Source organism: Spinacia oleracea, chromosome 4 (genome assembly GCF_020520425.1).
Source record: "Spinacia oleracea cultivar Varoflay chromosome 4, BTI_SOV_V1, whole genome shotgun sequence".
Taxonomy (NCBI): domain Eukaryota; kingdom Viridiplantae; phylum Streptophyta; class Magnoliopsida; order Caryophyllales; family Amaranthaceae; genus Spinacia; species Spinacia oleracea.
Window position 1 is genome coordinate 136,263,026 of NC_079490.1, and position 21,958 is coordinate 136,284,983.

The 21,958-nt window shown below is 35.9% G+C and overlaps 2 protein-coding genes across 2 annotated transcripts; one reads left to right on the forward strand and one right to left on the reverse strand.

The window, feature by feature from the left end:
* Positions 1 to 1,633: 1,633 nt before the first annotated feature.
* On the reverse strand, positions 1,634 to 10,320 carry LOC110779047 (uncharacterized). The gene is made up of 3 exons (XM_021983578.2): positions 10,150 to 10,320; positions 9,985 to 10,033; positions 1,634 to 2,147 (listed from the first exon to the last, which is right to left on the reverse strand). The coding sequence occupies exons 1-3, from the start codon at positions 10,232 to 10,234 to the stop codon at positions 1,991 to 1,993; spliced, it is 291 nt and encodes a 96-aa protein (XP_021839270.1). The 5' UTR covers positions 10,235 to 10,320; the 3' UTR covers positions 1,634 to 1,990.
* A 1,970-nt stretch (positions 10,321 to 12,290) lies between these two features.
* LOC110779048 (protein FAR1-RELATED SEQUENCE 5-like) lies at positions 12,291 to 13,631 on the forward strand. The gene has a single exon (XM_021983579.2). It carries the CDS (start codon positions 12,291 to 12,293, stop codon positions 13,629 to 13,631), a length of 1,341 nt encoding a protein of 446 aa, XP_021839271.2.
* The last annotated feature ends 8,327 nt before the right edge of the window (positions 13,632 to 21,958 follow it).

Genomic DNA, 21,958 nt, shown 5'->3' on the forward strand with positions numbered 1-21,958 from the left:
AACCATATTTGACCCACTTCATCGTACCCCAATTCCCTCTTAATCCAATCACAAAACTCAAAATAGCACACTTCCTCAACATTTGTATGCAATGCCATCCCCGCCTTAGGATTATCACCCCTTTCATAAGTTGTTTTATTATTGTTCGTTACAAATTGACCCCCGTGAAACAACCTAATTGTGACAGGCTCCATCAATATATACCAAGTGTAATTTACGTTTATCCTACCGTTAAACCTGATGACACACACAAAAACAAACTACTCATTCAATTACTTCATTTTAATCTAAACATAACCACATTCAACAACACAAAATCCAACAGTCACCATCACAAATTCCAATTTACTGTTTTAAGGTAAACACACTAACACATTGGTTTCACAATTCGATTATGCACTAAATAATTCAATAATCCTACTTAATTAATCAGAAATCCCTAAGTATTTAATTAAAATCGAAATTTTAGGGTTAAAATATTGAAAATTACCTAGGTTTCTGTATGAGTCTGTAATTCCCAAAATTGATCAACTCTGTCGTTTTCCTCTTCCTTTTCCTTGATGTTGATGTCTTCTTCTTTCCTTTATTGGCCGCCATTAGAGTACAAAAGAGCAGCAAAGAACAGAGCCAAAAACAGAAAATGACTGTGAGAGAAAAGTCAGAAAATTTAACCCAAAAATGAAAAAAAAAAAAAAAAAAAAAACACTTCAATTTAAGTAGTTGAGTGAGGTGACGTTTGAATGAGGATGACTTACCGCATTCAATGAAGCTTCATTGATGGTGGAGCTACATTAATGGCGACAGAGATATTGAAAGGTTTTCTCAGATTTTTTTTTTTTAAGGTTTTAAGTCTTCCCCTTTATATGTCAGGAAAACGGAGGGAAAATGGTGCACTTAATGAAAATCGAAGGCACGTGCCCTGCACATGAGAGTCAAGCCGGAAAATTTGAGGTCAACGCCTGAAAATGGGAAAAAGTTGTCTTTTGCAAATTATTTTTACTTTTAGGTCTGTTTTTGCAAAAATAAATTATAAAATGTTGTTTTTAGCAAATAAAATGGTTATAAAAGGTTGTTTTTGGCAAATTTGCCTATTAAATATTGAACAATCCACTAAAAGGATACCTTGCATGTAAATATCTAAAAAATCTCACCCATGTGACTATGAGAGAGAAAAAATTAAGAAAATACGGGTTTGTTGGAGTGTTTAGTGTTGTTAAATTAGAAAATGAAGGAACCCCTCTCATTTATTTGGGATAAAAGAGAATTACAATTGTATTATAAGGGTAAAAGGAAAAAAAAATTGTTGAATAAATAAGGAAAAATTCTAAAAAAGACTAATAAAAATCTCAATACGAAAAAGGGACTAATAAACAAGAACTGAAGAGAGTTTCATTATTCATTTATTCATTATTTATTAAATATTATTTAATATTTTATTTATTATTTCAGTTAAATTACTGGGGCGAATAATGGAAAAACCAAACACCATTCTTAAACAAAGGACTCTCATTCCATTCTCCTTGATTCCCCTTCTTATTCTATTTCCTTTTCCCTTCCCCTACCCTAATAACTATGAAGTAACATTTAACTATTTAAGTAATTGATCTTTGCTGATAATCAAGTACACTGAACGTAGAAACAATTGCACCTAAAATTGAAAATACAGACATGTTCCATGAAATAGTCAAAGAGAAGTATATCTAGATCGTATAGTAAAAAAAAATGCAACATTACCCCTCGTTAAAAGGAATCAAACTTGCTCTAAACAGCGATGAAACTTTGCAACAAGTTCATGCTATAACGATTACTATACAGTAAATCGGATCCCTTGGATTCGGACAAAAATCTAGGTTCCTATATCAATGTATACCCGACTTCGCCCAAAATTGTAGCGCATATAATTTGGCCAGTGCAAATGGCGAAATGAGATGACATTGTGTATTTCGAGCTCATGTTTTTTGTAAGACGTCCATGTATAATATCTAGCAAGTCAGTCATACAGGGACTTTGCAGAATGAACTCTCATTCTCTTTGTTTCAAGCTTCGTAGCTTTTTCCAAATGCTTCTCATCCTTTGCAATCGCTTTTTCAATAGCTTTCTTCTTTCTCACATTCTTTGAACTCTTCATTTGAATCCCCTTTACCTTCCTGCAATGATGATATCAAGGATTAAAATATGTTAAGAATAAGTTGCTTGAGTGCTGACAGAGTAACAGATATAACCGTAAATCAAGAAACAATTACCAGGTTCGTTATAGAGCAATCTTAACTTTTTATTACGGAGTATTATTTTTTTAATTTGTCAGGAATATATCGGAATTATACATTGATTGGTAAACGCTTCAGCAGGTAAATGAGCAACACTGAAATTTCCAACAAGGAATTCTCAAATTTTGCGATCATACTTGATCAACAGTTGAAGCTTCACAACCAGCAGGCCGGCAAAAATGAAAGAATGATTGCATTCAAGTTAATTACAAGTTTACAACCATACTACTTCAGACTAACAGACATCAACTGGCCATGTCTCTTGAACATTTAACAATTGAATTAAAAAATTTAAGCCTATATAGCTGTACCTTAGTCCGAACTCCAGCTTCTTATTACTACTCACAATTTAAAGTTGCAACCAAAGTCCACCAATCAGTAGTCACAAGCATACTGAATTACCGATCATGTCAAATAACACTTCCAACACTTTTAATGCCTAATTTAGATCCACCGCTAAAGAATCTATGGAGTTTAAAACCACACGGCTCCATCAATAGCTTATTCTAAAACCCCAAAGAGGAAAATAGTGCCAGACTATACTGTTCAAAACAGATGGCAAACTTTCTATTCTTAAACACCCATATGATGAAACTTACATTGGAATTATTTGAAATTAGAATACAATATGTGACTAGTAATGTGATCATCTGATCAATGAATATAGTGCATTAAATGATGCATCCTTAATAAAAATCCAGATCTATTGAATGAAGAAAATACTAACAAAGTGACAGTAGTAGCCAGACATTAAAAGACAGTATATTTGCTAAGCTAGTAAGGAAAGGAGTGATCACTTATAAGTTATAACCAAAACAATCTGCAACAGATACACTATCCAGCAAACCAAACTCTAATAACCTCATAACACCTCAACTGGGATAACTAGCCTCGCTACGGTATCCAACAAAAACCAAATTACTACTAGCTAGCAGTTACGAAAACTCTGATCTTGACACTATTTTATGCACACCAATGCACGATACAAGGTACTAATAGTCAAACCTAGAAAACCCTTCCTAGCTAGCACTTCCACACATATTCAATGATGAATACAGAATATATTTGTGCCATAAAATCAATCGCCACATACACTATTTTGGGATGTTCAACAAAAGCTAATACCTTCCTAAATCCTAATATAGCAAAACATTAGGTTCCGAGTTCCCAGAAGTACCTCGCTTACATCAAGTAAAGTAGATAGCTCGGGAATGACACCAACTACCACAAGGGTGTTGGAAATCCTTGAGAGAAATACAAAAGAAAATGAGTGGGAAGTGGGAAAATGTGGGAATATGAAAATTCCCACATGGGAAAAACACAAACCATATTCAATGTTTATATTTGGGGACTTGAGGGAATCATTTGTTTAAGAAAGCATGTGAGTGGCATGGGTGGACACACAACACACACGCGCGCGCGCGCGGGCCGGCCCATGCCACATAACACACACGCGCGCGCGGGGGCCGGGCCGTGGGCCATGGGCCATGGGCCTTGGCAAATGCGGTTCGCGGGCGTGGGGTGGGTTTTGTGGTCCGGGTCTTTCTTTTTGGTCAGTGAAGGGTTTAATTAATTCCCACTGGCAGAGAATTAATCAAACCACTAATCCCGTAACTGCCCCATTAACCCCTCTTAATGACCGTTTTAACTACCCATTAATCTCCCAGTAAATCGTGTAACCTCCCACTACTCCACTACTAGCCGTTTATGGCTGTTGCAGCTTCTCTATAAATACCTCATTTCGGTTTTTCCATAAACACACAATCAGAAAGCATTCTCTATTATTCTCTCTCAATTCTAAACACTGTTCTTGTATTTTCTGGGAAAATATTCTGGTCTCCAACCGAGGCTTGTGAGTGCACACAATCCTTGGTGTCGTGTAAACCCTGGAGGGCAACCGCAAGCGTTCTACTGCATCGGAGGTAGCGCGGAATTGTCTTTTAGAGCAGTGGTCCGGTCACGGCACGACAATTGGTTCAGTTCGTACATACGCATTATCCAGCTAAGTCGTTCCAATTCATTATTTAGCTAACAATCTAAAAGACAATTATTCTGTTATGGCTATGAATATGTCGAAATTTCTTATTCCTGATATGTCGAAATTGGAACCTCTTGATGGGAAAAATTATAAACGTTGGGCTGTTAGGATGAGATTTTATTTGGAGCAAATTGATGTTGCGTATGTTATTTCTGATGTTGTGAAACCTGATAATGATGATGAATTGCATGATTTTGAGGTTAAGTTTGCTAAGGATGATAGAACCTGTAAGGGATTGTTGTTGCATCATATGTCGAATGCTTTGCTTGATATTTATATGGGCTATAATCATGCTAGGGAAATTTGGGATGGTTTAGAGAAAAAGTATGGAACTAATGGTGCTGGTACTAAACGTTACTGTGTTAGTAAGTGGTTAGGCTTTCAAGTTGAGGATGATAAACCCATTATTGATCAAATTCATGCTAATGAAAATATCTGTATTGCTATGGCTGCCGAGGGATTGAGTATTTGTGATATAACTCTTGCCATTGTTTTAATTGAGAAACTGCCACCCTCATGGAAAGGTTTTAGAAACCAGTTAATGCATAAGAAGAAAGACCTCACCCTAGAGGAACTCGTAGGTCACCTAAAAATTGAGGAGGAGAACCGTATTAAGGATAAAGGCCAATCTGTATTTTCTGGTTCTGCTAAAGCTAATCTGGTTGAACCTAAGGGCAACTTCTATTCTGATAAGTTTAAGGGGAAGGGCAGTTAGTTCAAGCCTCAAGGGAAAATCCAGAAGTATAAGTTTAAGGGTAACTGTTTTGAATGTGGGAAGGCTGGTCACAAGTCCAGGGATTGAAGGGTCAAGAAGAAGCCAGATCAGAATCAAGCTCAACTTGTTGAAGCAGTTGTTGATCCTAACAATTTTATTGCTGTTGTTTCAGAAGCTAATCTGGCAGGTGATGTTGCTGAATGGATAGTTGATACAGGAGCAACCAGACACATCTGCACCGACAAAGAAATGTTCACTTCCTACGAGAAGACTGATGGTGAAAATGTATTCATGGGTAACTCTGCTTCTGCAACTGTTCAAGGCAAAGGGAAGATCATTCTCACTCTCACTTCTGGAAAAACACTCACTTTAACTAATGTTTTGCATGTTCCAGAAATGCGTAGGAACTTAATTTCTGATAGTTTACTTATGAAAGCTCGTTTGAAATTGTCCTTTGATTCTGATAGACTAGTTATCACTCACAATGGGGAATTTGTGGGAAAGGGTTTTTGTAATGGGGGTTGTTTACTCTTGATGTTTCCATTGAAATTATGAATAAGAAAGCTAGTACTTCTTCTGCTTATATTGCTGAGTCTATTGATTTATGGCATGCTAGATTAGGTCATGTTAATATTACTTCAATTAAAAGACTTAAACAAATGAACATGATTCCAAGCTTTTCTAAAACTGATTTTGCAAAATGTGAAGTATGTGTTGAAGCAAAATTTGCAAAGAAACCCTTTAAATCAATAGATAGACAGACAGAAGTACTAGAACTTGTTCATAGTGACTCGGGGGATTTTAAAAACTATGAAAGCAGGGGTGGTAAAAGATATTACATTACTTTTGTTGATGACTGCTCTAGATTCACCATGGTTTATCTTCTCAGGTCTAAGGATGAGGCCGAGGAGATGTTCCTCAAGTACAAGGCTGAAATTGAAAACCAGCTAGACAGGAAAATCAAGAGACTTAGGAGTGATAGGGGGGGTGAGTATGACCCTAACACTCTTAAGGCGTTTTGTGAACAGAATGGTATAGTTCACGAAACAACAGCTCCTTACACACCCGAACAAAACAGGATTGCTGAGAGGAAAAATAGACCTTTAAAAAATATGAAGAATTCAATGCTTATTAGTTCTGGGCTTCCTGATAATATGTGGGGGGAAGCTATTCTCTCTGCTTGTCATGTTTTGAACAGGGTGCCTCACAAGAAGCTGGACAAGACCCCATATGAGCTATGGAAAGGTCGAACTCCAAGCCTGAAATACTTAAAAGTGTGGGGGTGTTTAGCAAAGGTTGCCTTACCTAGTTTCAAAAGGGACAAGATTGGTCCCAAAACGGTTGATTCTATCTTTATTGGTTATGCTTATCAAAGTTCTGCTTATCGTTTTTTAGTTAAGGGTGCTAACAACTCTTATGCAAGTGGTAACATTATTGAAGCAAGAGATGCTGAAAAAATTTTGAAAACACTTTTCCTTTAAAGATCTCTTGCATCAGTAATGACGTACCATCCTCTACCACTTCTAATGCTTTACCCATTGCTCCTTGTTCCACTAATAATAATGAGTCTGATTTAGAACCAAGGAGAAGCAAAAGGGCAAGAAAGGAAACAAGTTATGGTAATGATTTTGTTACTGCTTTCCTAACTGAAGCTTTCTTGATTACTGATGATTTTGTGTATGTATTTATTCTAGAAGACGACCCTAGAACCTATGAAGAGGCAATGAGGTCGGTTGATGCAGTTTTCTGGAAAGGGGCCATTGATAGCGAGCTTCAGTCAATCCTAAGTAATAATACTTGGGAATTGGTTGATCTGCCTAGAGGTTGTAAACCCATCACCTGTAAGTGGATTTTTAGGAAAAAGTTGAAATCATGTGGATCCATTGACAAGTATAAGGTCAGGATTGTGGTAAGGGGTTTTACTCAAAAACATGGCATTGATTATTTTGATACATACTCTCCTGTAACTAAAATTGCAACCATTAGAACCTTAATTGCTCTTGCATGCATTCATGATCTTGTTGTGCATCAAATGGATGTGAAAACTGCATTTTTGAATGGTAATTTAGATGAAGAGATTTATATGGTTCAGCCTGAAGGTTTTGTTGTTCCAGGTGAAGAAAACAAAGTTTGTAAACTGGTCAAGTCATTGTATGGGCTTAAGCAAGCGCCTAAGCAATGGCATGACAAGTTTGACAAGACAATGACTAGTAATAGCTATCATGTAAATGAAGGTGATTCTTGCGTTTATTATAAACATGATTCTTCTGGTTGTGTGATTATTTGTCTTTATGTGGATGATATGCTAATTTGTGGTACTGATTTGGATCGAGTGAATGAAACAAAAGAATTTTTGAGTTCAAAATTTGAAATGAAAGATATGGGTGAGGCAGATGTGATTTTGGGAGTGAAAATTATTAGAACTCCAAATGGCATCTGTCTCAGCCAAGCTCACTATGTAGAAAAGCTTCTTAAAAAGTTTGATTCATTTGATGTCGGTCCAATCAAGACCCCTTATGATATAAGCATTCATTTAAAGAAAAACAAAGGTGATCCTGTTTGTCAATCTGAGTATGCTAAAATTATTGGTAGTGTTATGTTTCTCATGAACTATACTAGACCTGACATTGCCTATTCTGTAAGTAGATTGAGCAGGTACACTCATAACCCAAGCAATGAGCATTGGGGTGCTTTAAGGCGATTGCTTAGGTACCTAAGGGGCACCATGGATTGGGGATTGCACTACTCCAAGTTTCCAGGAGCATTGGAGGGCTATTGTGATGCCAACTGGGTATCCGGAAATGATGAAGTCAACTCCACTAGTGGTTATGTCTTCACCCTAGGGGGTGGAGCTGTTTCTTGGAAATCCTGTAAGCAATCTTGTATTGCTATGTCTACTATGGAATCTGAGTTTATTGCTCTTGAATTGGCAGGTCATGAGGCAGAATGGTTGAGGAACGTGCTTGCAGATATTCCACTGTGGGGGAAGCCAGCTCCCTCGGTTGCACTTCATTGTGATTCGCAATCTGCTATTGCCGTGGCAAACAACCAAGCCTACAATGGGAAGAAAAGACACATTTGTTTGAGGCACAAGGCTGTCAAAGAATTGCTGTCAAGTGGAGTGATATCACTGGACTATGTCAGGTCCGAAAAGAACATCGCGGATCCGTTAACGAAAGGCCTATGTAAGAAACTAGTTTTGGAAACGTCGGAGGGGATGGGCTTGAGGCCCATTGGATGAACTGTAAGGTAATAAACTCCTACTCACCATGAGTTCAAAGGGGAACATCATATAATAATTCAGAAGCACAAATTTTATTTTTTGTCCATCCCTTAGATGTTTATGATGTGCTTGCTATTATTGAACGAGGTTGAGCATACGGCTCTTAATGAACTCATATCCATATTTTTGGTGGTGTGATGTAGCTCACACTTGATGGGATTCACCTACTTAGGTGTGGAAGTGAGGCCGCTTCCTATGAGAATTGCATGGGCTATTCTCTAGAGCACCTATGAGCATCCAGGTTATGGACGTATGGCCAGTATAATGCGTCACATTTATTGGCGGAGATTCAGAATATCATACATGTTCAATTATGTGCTTTGAGTAATGAGTTTCTAACCTCCTATTAAGTTCAAAGCGAAAGTCACTTGGTAGGAAAGAGATTCTAACTTGAATGTCACTAAGTGTTAATTCAAGTCGCAAGACATTGACACCTATTCAATTGTTTGTTTTGCCGAGAAATTCAATACTTTTATATCTTTCTCTTTCTTCTCATCTTCGGACCTATGGGGGATTGTTAGAAATCCTTGTGAGAAATACAAAAGAAAATGAGTGGGAAGTGGGAAAATGTGGGAATATGAAAAGTCCCACATAGGAAAAACACAAACCATATTCAATGTTTATATTTAGGGACTTGAGGGAATCATTTGTTTAAGAAAGCATGTGAGTGGCAGGGGTGGACACACAACACACACACGCGCGCGCGGGCCGGGCCGTGGGCCATGGGCCTTGGGCCTTGGGCCTTGGCGAATGTGGTTCGCGGGCGTGGGGTGGGTTTCGTGGTCCGGGTCTTTCTTTTTGGTCAGTGAAGGGTTTAATTAATTCCAACGGGCAGAGAATTAATCAAACCACTAATCCCGTAACTGCCCCATTAACCCCTCTTAATGACCGTTTTAACTACCCATTAATCTCTCAGTAAATCGTGTAACCTCCCACTACTCCACTACTAGCCGTTTATGGCTGTTGCAGCTTCTCTATAAATACCTCATTTCGGTTTTTCCATAAACACACGATCAGAAAACATTCTCTATTATTCTCTCTCAATTCTAAACACTGTTCTTGTATTTCCTGGGCAAATATTCTGGTCTCCAACCGAGGCTTGTGAGTGCACACAATCCTTGGTGTCATATAAACCCTAGAGGGCAACCGCAAGCGTTCTACTGCATCGGAGGTAGCGCGGAATTGTCTTTTAGAGCAGTGGTCCGGCCACGGCACGACAATTGGTTCAGTTCGTACATACGCATTATCCAGCTAAGTCGTTCCAATTCATTATTTAGCTAACAAAGGGACACCAGGAAATCATGATAAAATCAAGCTAAAAACTTGAAAGTTACATTTGATGCGCTGGGGAGAGTCAATTAGACTTCCCGCAATTGTTCCACAAACCAGATTATTACGGTGAAGAACTAGAAATTAATTGCTACTAATCCAATTTATATGCTTGTTCATTTTAACGAAATAATTGCTACTAATTCAATTTACAAGGCTGTTCAGTGGAACGTGCAAATTAGCTACCAATCCAATTTACAGGCATGATCACTTGAACGCGACAATTGATACTAATCCAATTTAAACGCCCCTAATCTCACAATTTTAACATGGTAGTTCAGTGTTCACATAAACAAGTGACTTTGCAAGCAGAAAAATTAACGGGATAAAGTTAAATTTGTGAGAATTGAACCTGGTAAGAGAATTGGACACCCTAGCTGCTGATTCCGATGTATCCATAGCTGCCAAATGATTAAAATTCGCAATATTATACTTCAGAAAATGAAAAACCCTAAAATATTATGCAAAATTAAGCTCAATTTCGAAAATTTGAAATAATTTTGGATGAAAGATGTACCTTGAGGTAAATCGGTGACGGTTGTTTCGGTGGTATCCATTGGAGCTTTATCGGCATTCTTCTTTTTGTTTCTGTTCTTCGCCATTGTTGTCTCTTTCGCAGAACTGGAGAGAGGCCAAACCAATACTAAAACCCTAACCGAGATTTTTAAGAGGGGGTAGTGGTAGACTGATAGTTGACTAGTCTGATGATGTCAGATGTTTGCAAGGCGGGTAGTAATTGGAATATGGGCTTGGTTGATTTTGTATTACCCATTTCAGTCTGGGCCTCACTGCTGCGCTATGCCGCTATGCCGCTATTTTCAAAAAGATATTAAAAACTGAGTAATGTGTGGTTGTACCTATTTACAGCCAGAGCTGTCTATACCCTATTCAAAACAATGCCGTTTCGTATTGTTTAAAATGAACATTAATATACGGGTATAAAAATAAACATTTACTATTTTGGAAACAAATATCTATATTATTAAAGCAGAATGTGAGGCCTCCAAACACTAAATCCTCTCTTTTCACATATGCCACGTCAATTGTCACGTCATACTCCATCAAAAGGAAACCAATCAATCACAACTTCAATCATGCATCAATTAAGCAATAAATAAGGGGAAAAAAAGGGGAAAAAAGAGGAGAATTCAATCTACCCATAATAAGAAAATAACCATTGACAAAAAAAGAAATAAAAAATATTGTATTAAATGATATATATATATATATATATATATATATATATATATATATATATATATATATATATATATATATATATATATATATACGGAGTACCAATAAATAAGGAAAAATAAAAGAAAAATAAAAAAAATCAGGTTGTTTATCTTTTGAAAAGAAATTTGAATAACATAAATATAATAACTTACTATTTCGACACAAATTATTAATTATTATGAAATAATTGAAAAATAATTTCAATCAATCTAACACATATAACGTCATTTTTTTTAATTATTCATTTAACGTATAATTAATCAATTTTTTTAAAAAAAAGTAGATACTTCAGTCAAATGATTAAACCATACATTTTATAATTTATTATTAAAAAATAAAATAAACATACAATCCTTTCGACTATCAAAAAAAAGTAAACATAACACCCTCTGGAAAAAGATGTAATATTTTAGGAGAGCGTAAAAAATAAGGAGCAAGGTAAAATTACTTCATCAGGGGAGCTGATTTTTCCACGGAAGAAAAAGTATTCTGCCAAGGAAATTGTGAATTTACTTATTTGTCCCCTTTTAATTCGAGTCACGCGCTGAAGGGAGCTTCACCCAAAGCTTCTTTGTCTTATTTTTTTTATAGAAAGCAAATATAATATTTATTATTCTATTTTATAGTTCCCATATATATTAAGGAGTCCACATGAAAGGATGTAGACTGTTAACTTTTATCTTTTTCAACCCTAAAAGCTACTAGCACAATATTTATCACAGCAAAGTTAGTGCGCATAAACATAGATCTCCGGACTTGCAATTAACAAGGTATGATTGTCTGTTACCGTCGCACTATATTCATTCGATCAATTATTTTACAGCATCTTTGTTTCTTTCTGTTTTTTTAATGCATAAAATTGAATACATGCACTTTATAAACACCCTTTTAATTAGTTTGTACATGATGAATGCATTTGGGAGAATATAACCAATTGATATTATTTTAAAACTAAACCAAATTAAATTATTTTTATATTTGATATGATTCATCAGAATTAATATTAGAAATTATATTAAATTATGTTTTAATGTTGGTGTAAGTGTAGCGTTATCGGCACAATTTATTTAAATGATTTTATTTGACGTATAGGGTCAAGATGGATGAAGTAGAAACATTATTTCATGAGAAGTTTCACAATCGTGAAGAACTTATTCAAAAAGCAAGACAATTTTATGCGGCAAAAGGGTATGGATTATCTATCAGAGACTCTAAGAAGGATAAATATGTTGTGCTTTGTTGTGATATAGGTGGTAAGTATCGCAATAGGGGAAAAATTTCCATAGACAATAGAAAAAAGATAACTTGTACCCGACTTATAAATTGTCCCTTTGAACTTCAAGGGAAACTGGTTGGAGGAGAAATTTTTGGAGATTAGAGATAAAAAATAATAATCATAATCATGACCCTTCAGAAGACATGTCTGGTCATCCTTCATCTCGTTGTCTGACCAAGGAAGAAATAAAAGACATTGAAAAAATGTCATTGGCCGGAATTCAACCACGCCAAATTATTTCCTCATTGCGACAAAAGAACCCTAATCTTCAAGCTGTAGCTCGAACGATATACAATTTGAAATCCAAAATTCAGAAAGAGAGTTTGGGCAATCGTTCTCTAATTCAAGCTCTCTTTGAAGAACTTGAACAAGGAGATTTCACATTTACTTATGTGAAAGACGATAGAGGTCATTTAACCCATGTGTTTTTCGCTCACCCAAGATCAATCATGCTAGCTAAAAGATATTCCACTGTATTTGTGATGGATTGCACTTATAAGACTAATAAGTACGGCATGCCATTACTTGACATTATTGGAATGACAAGTTTGAACAAGTCATTTTATGCTGCCTTTGTTTTTTTACGAAGTGAGAAAGAAGAAGACTATGTTTGGGCTTTGAAAAATTTTAGTAGTATGTTAGGATTAAATTGTCAACCACAAGTCATTGTTACTGATCGGGAATTGGCGTTAATAAATGCTATAAATATTGTATTTCCCGAAACCACTCATCTATTATGTGTTTGGCACATCCAAAAAAATATAGTTGTCAAATGCAAAGGATATTTCAAGGAAACAGAAGATTGGGATGTGTTTATGTCTATGTGGAATGCAATGGTATATGCAGAAACTGAAGAACAATTTGAAGAAAGCTGGTTGTTTTTGCAACTTTTATACAAAGAAAATAATGACATCATAAAATATATAGCTAGCACATGGATTCCTGTGAAACATAAATTTGTGAGTGTTTGGACAGAACAATATTTGCACTTTGGGAATCGTGCTTCTTCAAGGGCTGAAGGTGCCCATTCAAAACTCAAAAAATACTTGTATGTCTCAACCGAAAATGTTCGACAAGTAAAGAACAAAATATGTCTTGCAATAGACAATGAGTTTCAAAAGATTAAAACACAATTGGAAAGTGAAAGACTTCGAGTTCCCCACAAGTATAATGTTCCTTATTTCAAGGATCTTATGACTCATGTGTCCATATTTGCTTTGAAGAAGGTATACAAACAATATGAGATGGCTAGCTTGGGAACTTTGAAACCATTTTGTACGGGTAGTTTTGTAGCAACAATGGGACTACCTTGTGCACATATGATGAATGATTGGAAGGAAGGTACTTTGCCTTTACACCTTATAAATAATCAATGGAGGATTGATACACAATTCTTTACTGAAATCAATGAAGATAATACATGTGATATTGAAGATGAAATGAAAGAGTTACTTGATAAGTTGTACGTGACATATCAACAATGACCTACTTTTCAAAAGGCGGAAGTAAAGAAGAAAATATATCAGTTACTAAATATGGAAGAGCCATTAATTAGCGAGCCGGTTTTACAAACTCGCAAAAGGAGTAGAACGACAAAATCAAAGAAAGGAAAGGGTTCAAGTTCAACTAGAAGAGATTCTTCCCAGTTCGAAATAGTTGAAGCAATTTGGAAAAGCCAAAATACCCAAAATGTCGGAGAAGCATCTGTGAATGAAGTTGATTTGAGCATACCAGTTTTTCAAGCTCCATCTCTTGACTAGACGGAAGTGTTAATGTAAGTTGGATTTTTATAATATCCGTACAATACTTGTAGTTCTCCGTATACTTTTTATTTCTAGTTTTTTTTATAATATATGTTCTAACATTCCCTTTACACATGCCCTTTTTTTTTTGTACAGGTGATCGATATGAGAAAACTCACCGGGACATATAGACATACAATAGAAGCAACAAGACTGTTGAGACTACGAACGTAGCTTGTATGATATTGATGGTGTCCTTATGCTTTGTTCTTTTGATTTTTCCAATCATCCAACTCATGTTTAATAATTTTATGTTTCGTATTAGATATGAACAATAAGTATTGTAGTATGTTTTAATTATTTTATAGAAATTTTAATTTGATTTCCTTTCAAGTTGGAAGAAATATACAACGATAAGTATCAACAAAGAATAATTGTGCCATAACTTTGATATATAAATTACGATATTCGATTGTCGACAGATATTTTTGCCTATAGAAAAAGGTTGTATATTAGTTAAACAAACCTGACATTAAAATGTCTGAAGTACTACTTTAATTTCTCCGTATATTTATCAATGATATTTTGACTTAGTGGTTAAAATTGAGACTTTATACAGGATAGGTCTCAGATTTAAATCCTCGTTCTCTTTTATAATTTGTATTGCCCTTGTTGCTCATCGCGCAAAAAAGAAAAAGTACTCACTACCTGAAGAAATCAAACTTTAGGCACTCAAACTAAATATAGCGTACAACGTACTCCATAGTTCTTATGCATGGTGTTATAAAATCTAAACCTTGTAAATACACAGTTGTAGGCTTTTAGAGTAATGCCAATCAAACTCTTGTGGAGTAATGATTATAGGAACTACTCCGAATAAATAGAATAATGATGTTGCTAAAAAAAAATAGAATAATAAATATTATATTTGCTTTCTATAAAAAAAAATAAGACAAAGAAGCTTTGGGTGAAGCTCCCTTCAGCGCGTGACTCGAATTAAAAGGGGACAAATAAGTAAATTCACAATTTCCTTGGCAGAATACTTTTTCTTCCATGGAAGAATCAGCTCCCCTTCATCAGTCATTTGAAGAAGATATTATTATGAGATACATGTGCGAGGATGATGGTTGTTGGCTTCGTGATACCTGGGAGATTTTGCGGGTAATTGTGTGGGTTATTAAGAGTGTATAGCTCATTCGGACGTTGGTGGATCGGAGTGAGAATTCAAACTACCAATAAATGAATGGAATATACACACCAATAAATAAGGGGGGAAATCAGGTTGTTTATCTTTTGAAAGGAAATTTGAATAACATAAATATAATGACTTACTATTTCGACGCAAATTATTAAATATTATGAAATAATTGAAAAATAATTCTAATCAATCTAATACATAGAACACCATTTTTTTTTTAAGTATTCATTTAAAGTATATTTAATCAATTTAATAAATAAGTAGGTACTTAGTTAAATGATTAAACCATACATTTTATAATTTATTATTAAAAGTAGAATAAACATACAATCCTTTCGACTATCAAAAAAAAGTATACATAATACCCCCTTGCAAAAAGATGTAATATTGCAGGAGAGAGAAAAAAATAAAGAGCAAGGTAAAATTACTTCATCAGTCATTTGAAGAAGATATTATTAAGAGATACATGTGAGAGGATTATAGTTGTTGGTTTCGTGGTAGCTGGGAAATTTTTACGGGTGATTGTGTGGGTTATTAAGAGTGTAGCTCATTCGGTTGTTGGTGGATCAGAGTGAGATTTTTGTCGCCGAATGGTGGGGATTTTGATTGCAGTTGGGTTGGTTAGGATATTTTTGTTGATGGTGTAAAATTCGTGATAGTTGGGTAAGATATCTATCTTGGTGGTTGGAGGTGGAGGGTTAGGAAGGTAGATGATTCTGGTGGATGTGGTCGTTGGATCGAGAGGTGGTGGAATAATGTGAGGTGACGTGATCAAGGTGGCCTTAGAGTAGAGGAAAAGAAGAAACGGGTGTGGGGAGGAAGTTTGACGGTAAGAAAGGGTAAAGGGAATGACACAAAATCTATAACTAGTATTTAAAAAGTATAACCACAACTCCATAATTGACACATAACCACAACTCCACAAGTTTCACATGTCTTACTCTAATACTCTCCCCTTTAATTATTATAAAAAAAACATGAAAACCTAGCAAACTTTCATCTCCCCTGTTTTCTTTAATATCGCTTCATCTTCCCATTACTGATTCATACTCCATAATTTCTTTAATTCCTCCAATTTCATAAAGTTCAATACAACGTTCCAACTTCCAAGCACTGTATTAAATTGTCACACTAAACGTTTCATTCAACCCCTATTTAGTTTGCTAATTAAATTCCTCAAAAAAAGTTTAATACCTTCTTTAATCATTTCATCAGTTACTCATTCTTCCATCAACCAATTATCAGGGTTTCTTCTTCATATATTTGCCGATTTTCGATTTCTTACAAAAGTGATTTCTGCAATTTTGAGATTTTTATGTTGGTTGAAGTTTAAGCAATTTTGGCAGCTTCTGCAATAATAATTGGTTGAAGAATGTGGATTTCTACTACCACTTAATGTATTTGATAAGGTGAATTAATTCAAATGCATGTCTAATTGTGATATTATTTCAACAACTTTGCTAATACATTGTGTCTTCATCTTTTCTTTTATGAATCTCATAGTGAATTTCTTTTTCCTTTTTTTCATGGATAATTTACTCTCTGTTTTTTTTTTCTTTACTTTTTAAAATTATTTATTTTGAGATATAGGTCCTTAGGTGTGTTGGATTTGTGAAGCCCCTCGGAAATATGACCTCATTTCTCTTCTTTGTTTATTGAGTTTGTAGAAATATATTGTAACACCCTAATAATTCCTTGCTTTTATTAAACCATTTTCCAAGTTAAAATAAAGGAATTACTAAAGTATTACCGCCATCGTGATAACGGTTAAGGCTAGTACCAGAATTACGCAGCGAAAATGAATGTTAACTAACTTTCAAACCATCATAAATAATAATTATTGAGGCCTCCTACAAGTTGGAACCATAACGGCCCAAAAACCAAAGTATTAAAAATCCAACAAACCCAAAACATGATTAAAATATAATTTAAAATAGTTTCAAAGCACAGAAGAATGCAAGTCTCTCAACCATCCCAAGCTACATGATTTCGATCGTACTTTGATCTACCAACCTACTAAATTAATCTACTCCCCAACAATGCAAGTGCAATGATGGATCATCATAGGGTTATTAAGGCGAAGACCATGACCAAAAGACACAAAGCACGTAGTCAGCAAAAGCTGAGTACTTATAAGGCTAGAGTGAAATAAAACTATAAACATGCATCACTCACTAAAGTACTAATCAAAATGCAAAAGCCATTTACTAATTAACAAACAAATCATGAATACAAGACTCGACTCTTGCCTCACAATTTAATTAGAATAAACTTCGAACGGGCCAAAAGAATATTCCATAAAGGAAGGGTGTTGGGAGCCCACCAAACACCATAATAAATGATATAATGAATATCGGACCATACCGAGTGTCAGGCCATACCGACGAAATTCTAGCGCATAAATTAAATGAAACAACGTCTTGTATCATTAGTAGGAGATCAAGCTTTCCGGCAAGTCTCCCCCCATTGTTCATACTCAAGGTATATACGTTCCAAGAGTTTTGAAGCTTGTTCTGGTTGCACTTTACGTTTATTAATATTTTATTAATGGTGAACTCGAGACTCGAACACACATACATACATACATACATACATACATACATACATAAATACATACATACATACAATTAGTAAACGACAACCAAAACAATCTCATTTTAATCCTTTAGGACTTGTGATCAATAAATCAAGACGTAGTGACATTACTACCAAGTTCCTTCTCACAAAAGGTGAGATTCCACATCATGCCTATTAACATGAGGGTTGTGCCCTTGCACGAAAAATCCTAATTCATTTCATATAAAATATTCCCAACTGAACCCTACATGTGCGGTGACTTACGTGAGCTAACCCTTCACATGTGGTAAAATAAATAGTACAACGAGGTACGAATAATTGGCTCAAAAGTATGCTAGACATCCCGTACAATAGTATAACAATAAATAGTTCATCCCTTGCATGTGAAACAAACCATACATGAATAAATATTGAACAACATGATTGACAATGAAATCCATACTCACAATATTCCCAACATGCTTGTTCAATCAACAAATCAATAATTCCAATAATAATAATTCACTGTTAGGTTATGATACATATGACATTACATAGATCATGCGGAAACAACCATTAACCCAGGACAACATATTATTTACACATAATCATATAGCATAATTTAGATGCATACTCTTTGTTGCGTGCCCTCCCTAGCTGCGCCCGAACCGAACAAGAACAAGTCTTTAGGACTCCAAGTGTCGTCCCTCCGTAGATAGTCCACAGCACGTCCGGATCCGCCTTAAGATTGACCAACTAGAATCGCCCTTAAGGTACTAGAAAATTTCGGCACTTTTATGAGCAAGATGTGTGTTTTAATTTTCTCTCAAAAAAAAAACTAACTTTTTGAATACTTTGAAACTTGTTATAAATTGTGAGCCCTAGCCTCATATTTATAGGGGTATGGAAAGGGAATCGAAATCCTATTCAGATACAAATTAATTAAACCTAGAATCCTACAAGAACTCTAATTTAATTAATTTATCAAATAGAATTAGGAATTTAATCATTAACCGAACTCTGCATGTTTTAGGAAACGTTCACGAACACAAACACTTGCACACACACGCACGGCAGCCACGATGGGCCCCCATGCGTGCGCGCGAGCAGCAGCCCACGCAGCGCCCGCGCGCGCTGCGCGCTGCGCGTGCTGTGCGCGCTGTGCGCGCTGCGCAGCCTGCTGGGCCTGGCCTTGCGCTGGGCCTGGCGTGGCTGTTTGTGCGGCGCGCTTGGCTTGCTGGGCGATGGCCTGGCTTCGTGCTGGGCCTCGTCCGGCAGGCCTCGTCCGATGCTTATTCGTACGATGCGCTTCCGATTAAATTTTCCGATTCCGGAATTCATTTCCGATACGAACAATATTTAATATTTCCGATTCCGGAATTAATTTCCGTTTCGAACAAATATTTAATATTTCCGTTTCCGGAATTATTTTCCGATTCCGGTAATATTTCCGATTCTGACAATATTTCCGTTTCCGGCAATATTTCCGATTCTGGCAATATTTCCATTTCCGATAATATTTTCCGATACGTACCATGTTTCCGTTTCTGGCAACATCTACGACTTAGATAATATTTATATTTCCGATACGATCCATATTTCCGTTTCCGGCAATATCATCGTTTCCGGAGTATTCATTTCTTGCCTGTGACGATCTTAGCTCCCACTGAAACCAAGATCCGTCGGTTCCGAATATTCATAGATGGAGTATTTAATGCCATTAAATACTTGATCCGTTTACGTACTATTTGTGTGACCCTACGGGTTCAGTCAAGAGTAAGCTGTGGATTAATATCATTAATTCCACTTGAACTGAAGCGGCCTCTAGCTAGGCATTCAGCTCACTTGATCTCACTGAATTATTAACTTGTTAATTAATACTGAACCGCATTTATTAGACTTAACATAGAATGCATACTTGGACCAAGGGCATTATTTCCTTCATTCACATGATCGTTCACCAAATCAAACATGAATCCACCAAGTTCACATAATATAATTCACATCAATAACAATCATGTAATGTCCCTTGACAAATAATGTGGTCGCCCTAGACCTGTACGTACCTTGAATATCTAAGCGTAGGGGCCACTTTGCAAACACGATCACTCACTTAGAAATCACCTCCTATCATCAAAATAATGAAACCTTAATTATTTCCATGTTCATTAAATTTCCAGCAACTTTATGAAATATAAAACCTTGATAATAATAAAAATTCAATCGTTCTTTAATAAAATAATCGTCTCAATTTGCAAAACTAATCCCTAGTATGAAAACATACTTTTTCCACCCTTAAAATCAATAAAAATCAACACTTTAAACCTATTTATAAATCTGAAAATATAATTGATTATCATAATTAAATTAATCACCTAATTATGCTAATCAATTGACCCATTAGGTCTAGGTTAAAACCCTAACTTGAATTTCTCAATAAAATCAATGTAACACCATTAAAAATCAAGCCTTTATAAACAAATTTGAAAATTCATACTTTAATAATTAAAACACGCCTCAAGAATTAAAACATATAAATCCTCACAATACGGTATTCACAGCCGATTCCTAGCATTTTAATTATTCAAAACAATAATAATAATATAATTTAAAATACGGAATTGAAATAGAACAGGTAAGGAAGAAGAGAATTATACCAATCCGACCTATAGCACGGAACAACCACGAATTAATTGTGATTGGGCGAAAGAATTGAACGAACGAGCAAGAACACACACGCACACACACCACTCGTGTGTGTGCGCGCGTGGACAAGGGCGAAGAGCAGGGCAGCAGCGCGCGCGCAGCAGTGCTGCACGAGAGGGACGAGGGGCGCGGGAAAGAGAGCGAGCGAGCAAGAGGTATTGCGTGTGGCTGGGCGAGCAGCGCACACAGCAACAGCAAATAGCACGCAGCAGCAGCAGGGGCACTCTGGATGGGCGAGTGCTGCGAAGGCGAGGGCGAGTGTGGGCAGCGATGGCACGGCACAGCAGCACGCGAGGTACGACGAGTGCTCGTGTGCTGTGCGGGTGAGGGTGAGTCGGGCATAAGGAGAGGAGAGAGAAAGAGTGTGGGGCAAGAAAAGAGGAAAGACTTTAATGAAAAACAAGGGGATCATTTAATGAGGAGAGTCCTATTTATAGGCTATCAAATCCCTTGTGGGATAGGCTTGGGAATTTGACATTGGGCTTAGCAAATAAATGTTTGGGCAAGCCTAGAGCTTAGAATCAAATTCTTTTGATTGGGCTCGATTAATAAAACGAGTTGGACTTTTATTTAAAAACCCAAACCTTTTAAAATTACTTGCGACCCATTAAATTTCCCGACTCGAAAATTAAATTCGTTTCGTAATTAATTAAAATAATAAATATTCTAATTAATTAAAATACATTTAAATAATATTTAAATGCGAAATAAATTCTAAAAATCATAAAATTCTTTATAAATATAATAAAATATATTTATAATTATTATAAAAATACGAGGTATTACATGTATGCTCTTGCTATTACATCTAATCAAGAAGGAAAATTTAAAATTGCATATTGGTGCAATTTCGAGAATAGATGTCCTGTTAGCGACATTTTAAAAGACTTGAACTCAAAATAAAATATGAGGTGTACTGGTCCCTATGCTCTAGAGTTTTTGGGGTGCGAGATAGAGATATGGACACGAGTTAATTTCACCAGAAGACCTCGCAAAGGAAGGCTTGGAATACTATTAAAGGGTTGTTTGATGGTGATGACGATTGGCAAACAGTGGAGGATAATTAGAGGATATTGTAACAAAAATTTATATGCAATTATTTACCTTTATTGTTCCATGATGATTCGCAGGAAGTGCTAAAGCATGTCACAAAAGTTATTTCCCCTTAAGTTAATGTTGAGCTTCAACGTCCATTTTCAAAGGCGAGATATAGTCGGCCCTACAAGTCTACAACAAATGCACCTTTGCAATTTGTAAAGCACCTGATCCAAACGGTATACACGCAATATTTTATCAACGTTTTTGGCATATAGTAGGGCTATTGGGGATGATGTTACGACTTATGTAGCAAATCCATTTACTGGGATATACTTTCTGACATACCGCTATTTCAAATCTGCATTCCTTTTGGCATTGAGCATTTCAAACTCAGAACAACTATTAAGTCTCTTCTTCGATATTGGTTTACTATTGTTGGTTGGGGACTTGGCTTGACAGCTTTTTTACTTCCTAAGCCTGATGATACAATTGTTCAGGACAATGGCAATGGCAAGGACAATAAAAAAAAAATATAGGAGTGCGTAAATAATTTAGATTTTTTTTTAATAAT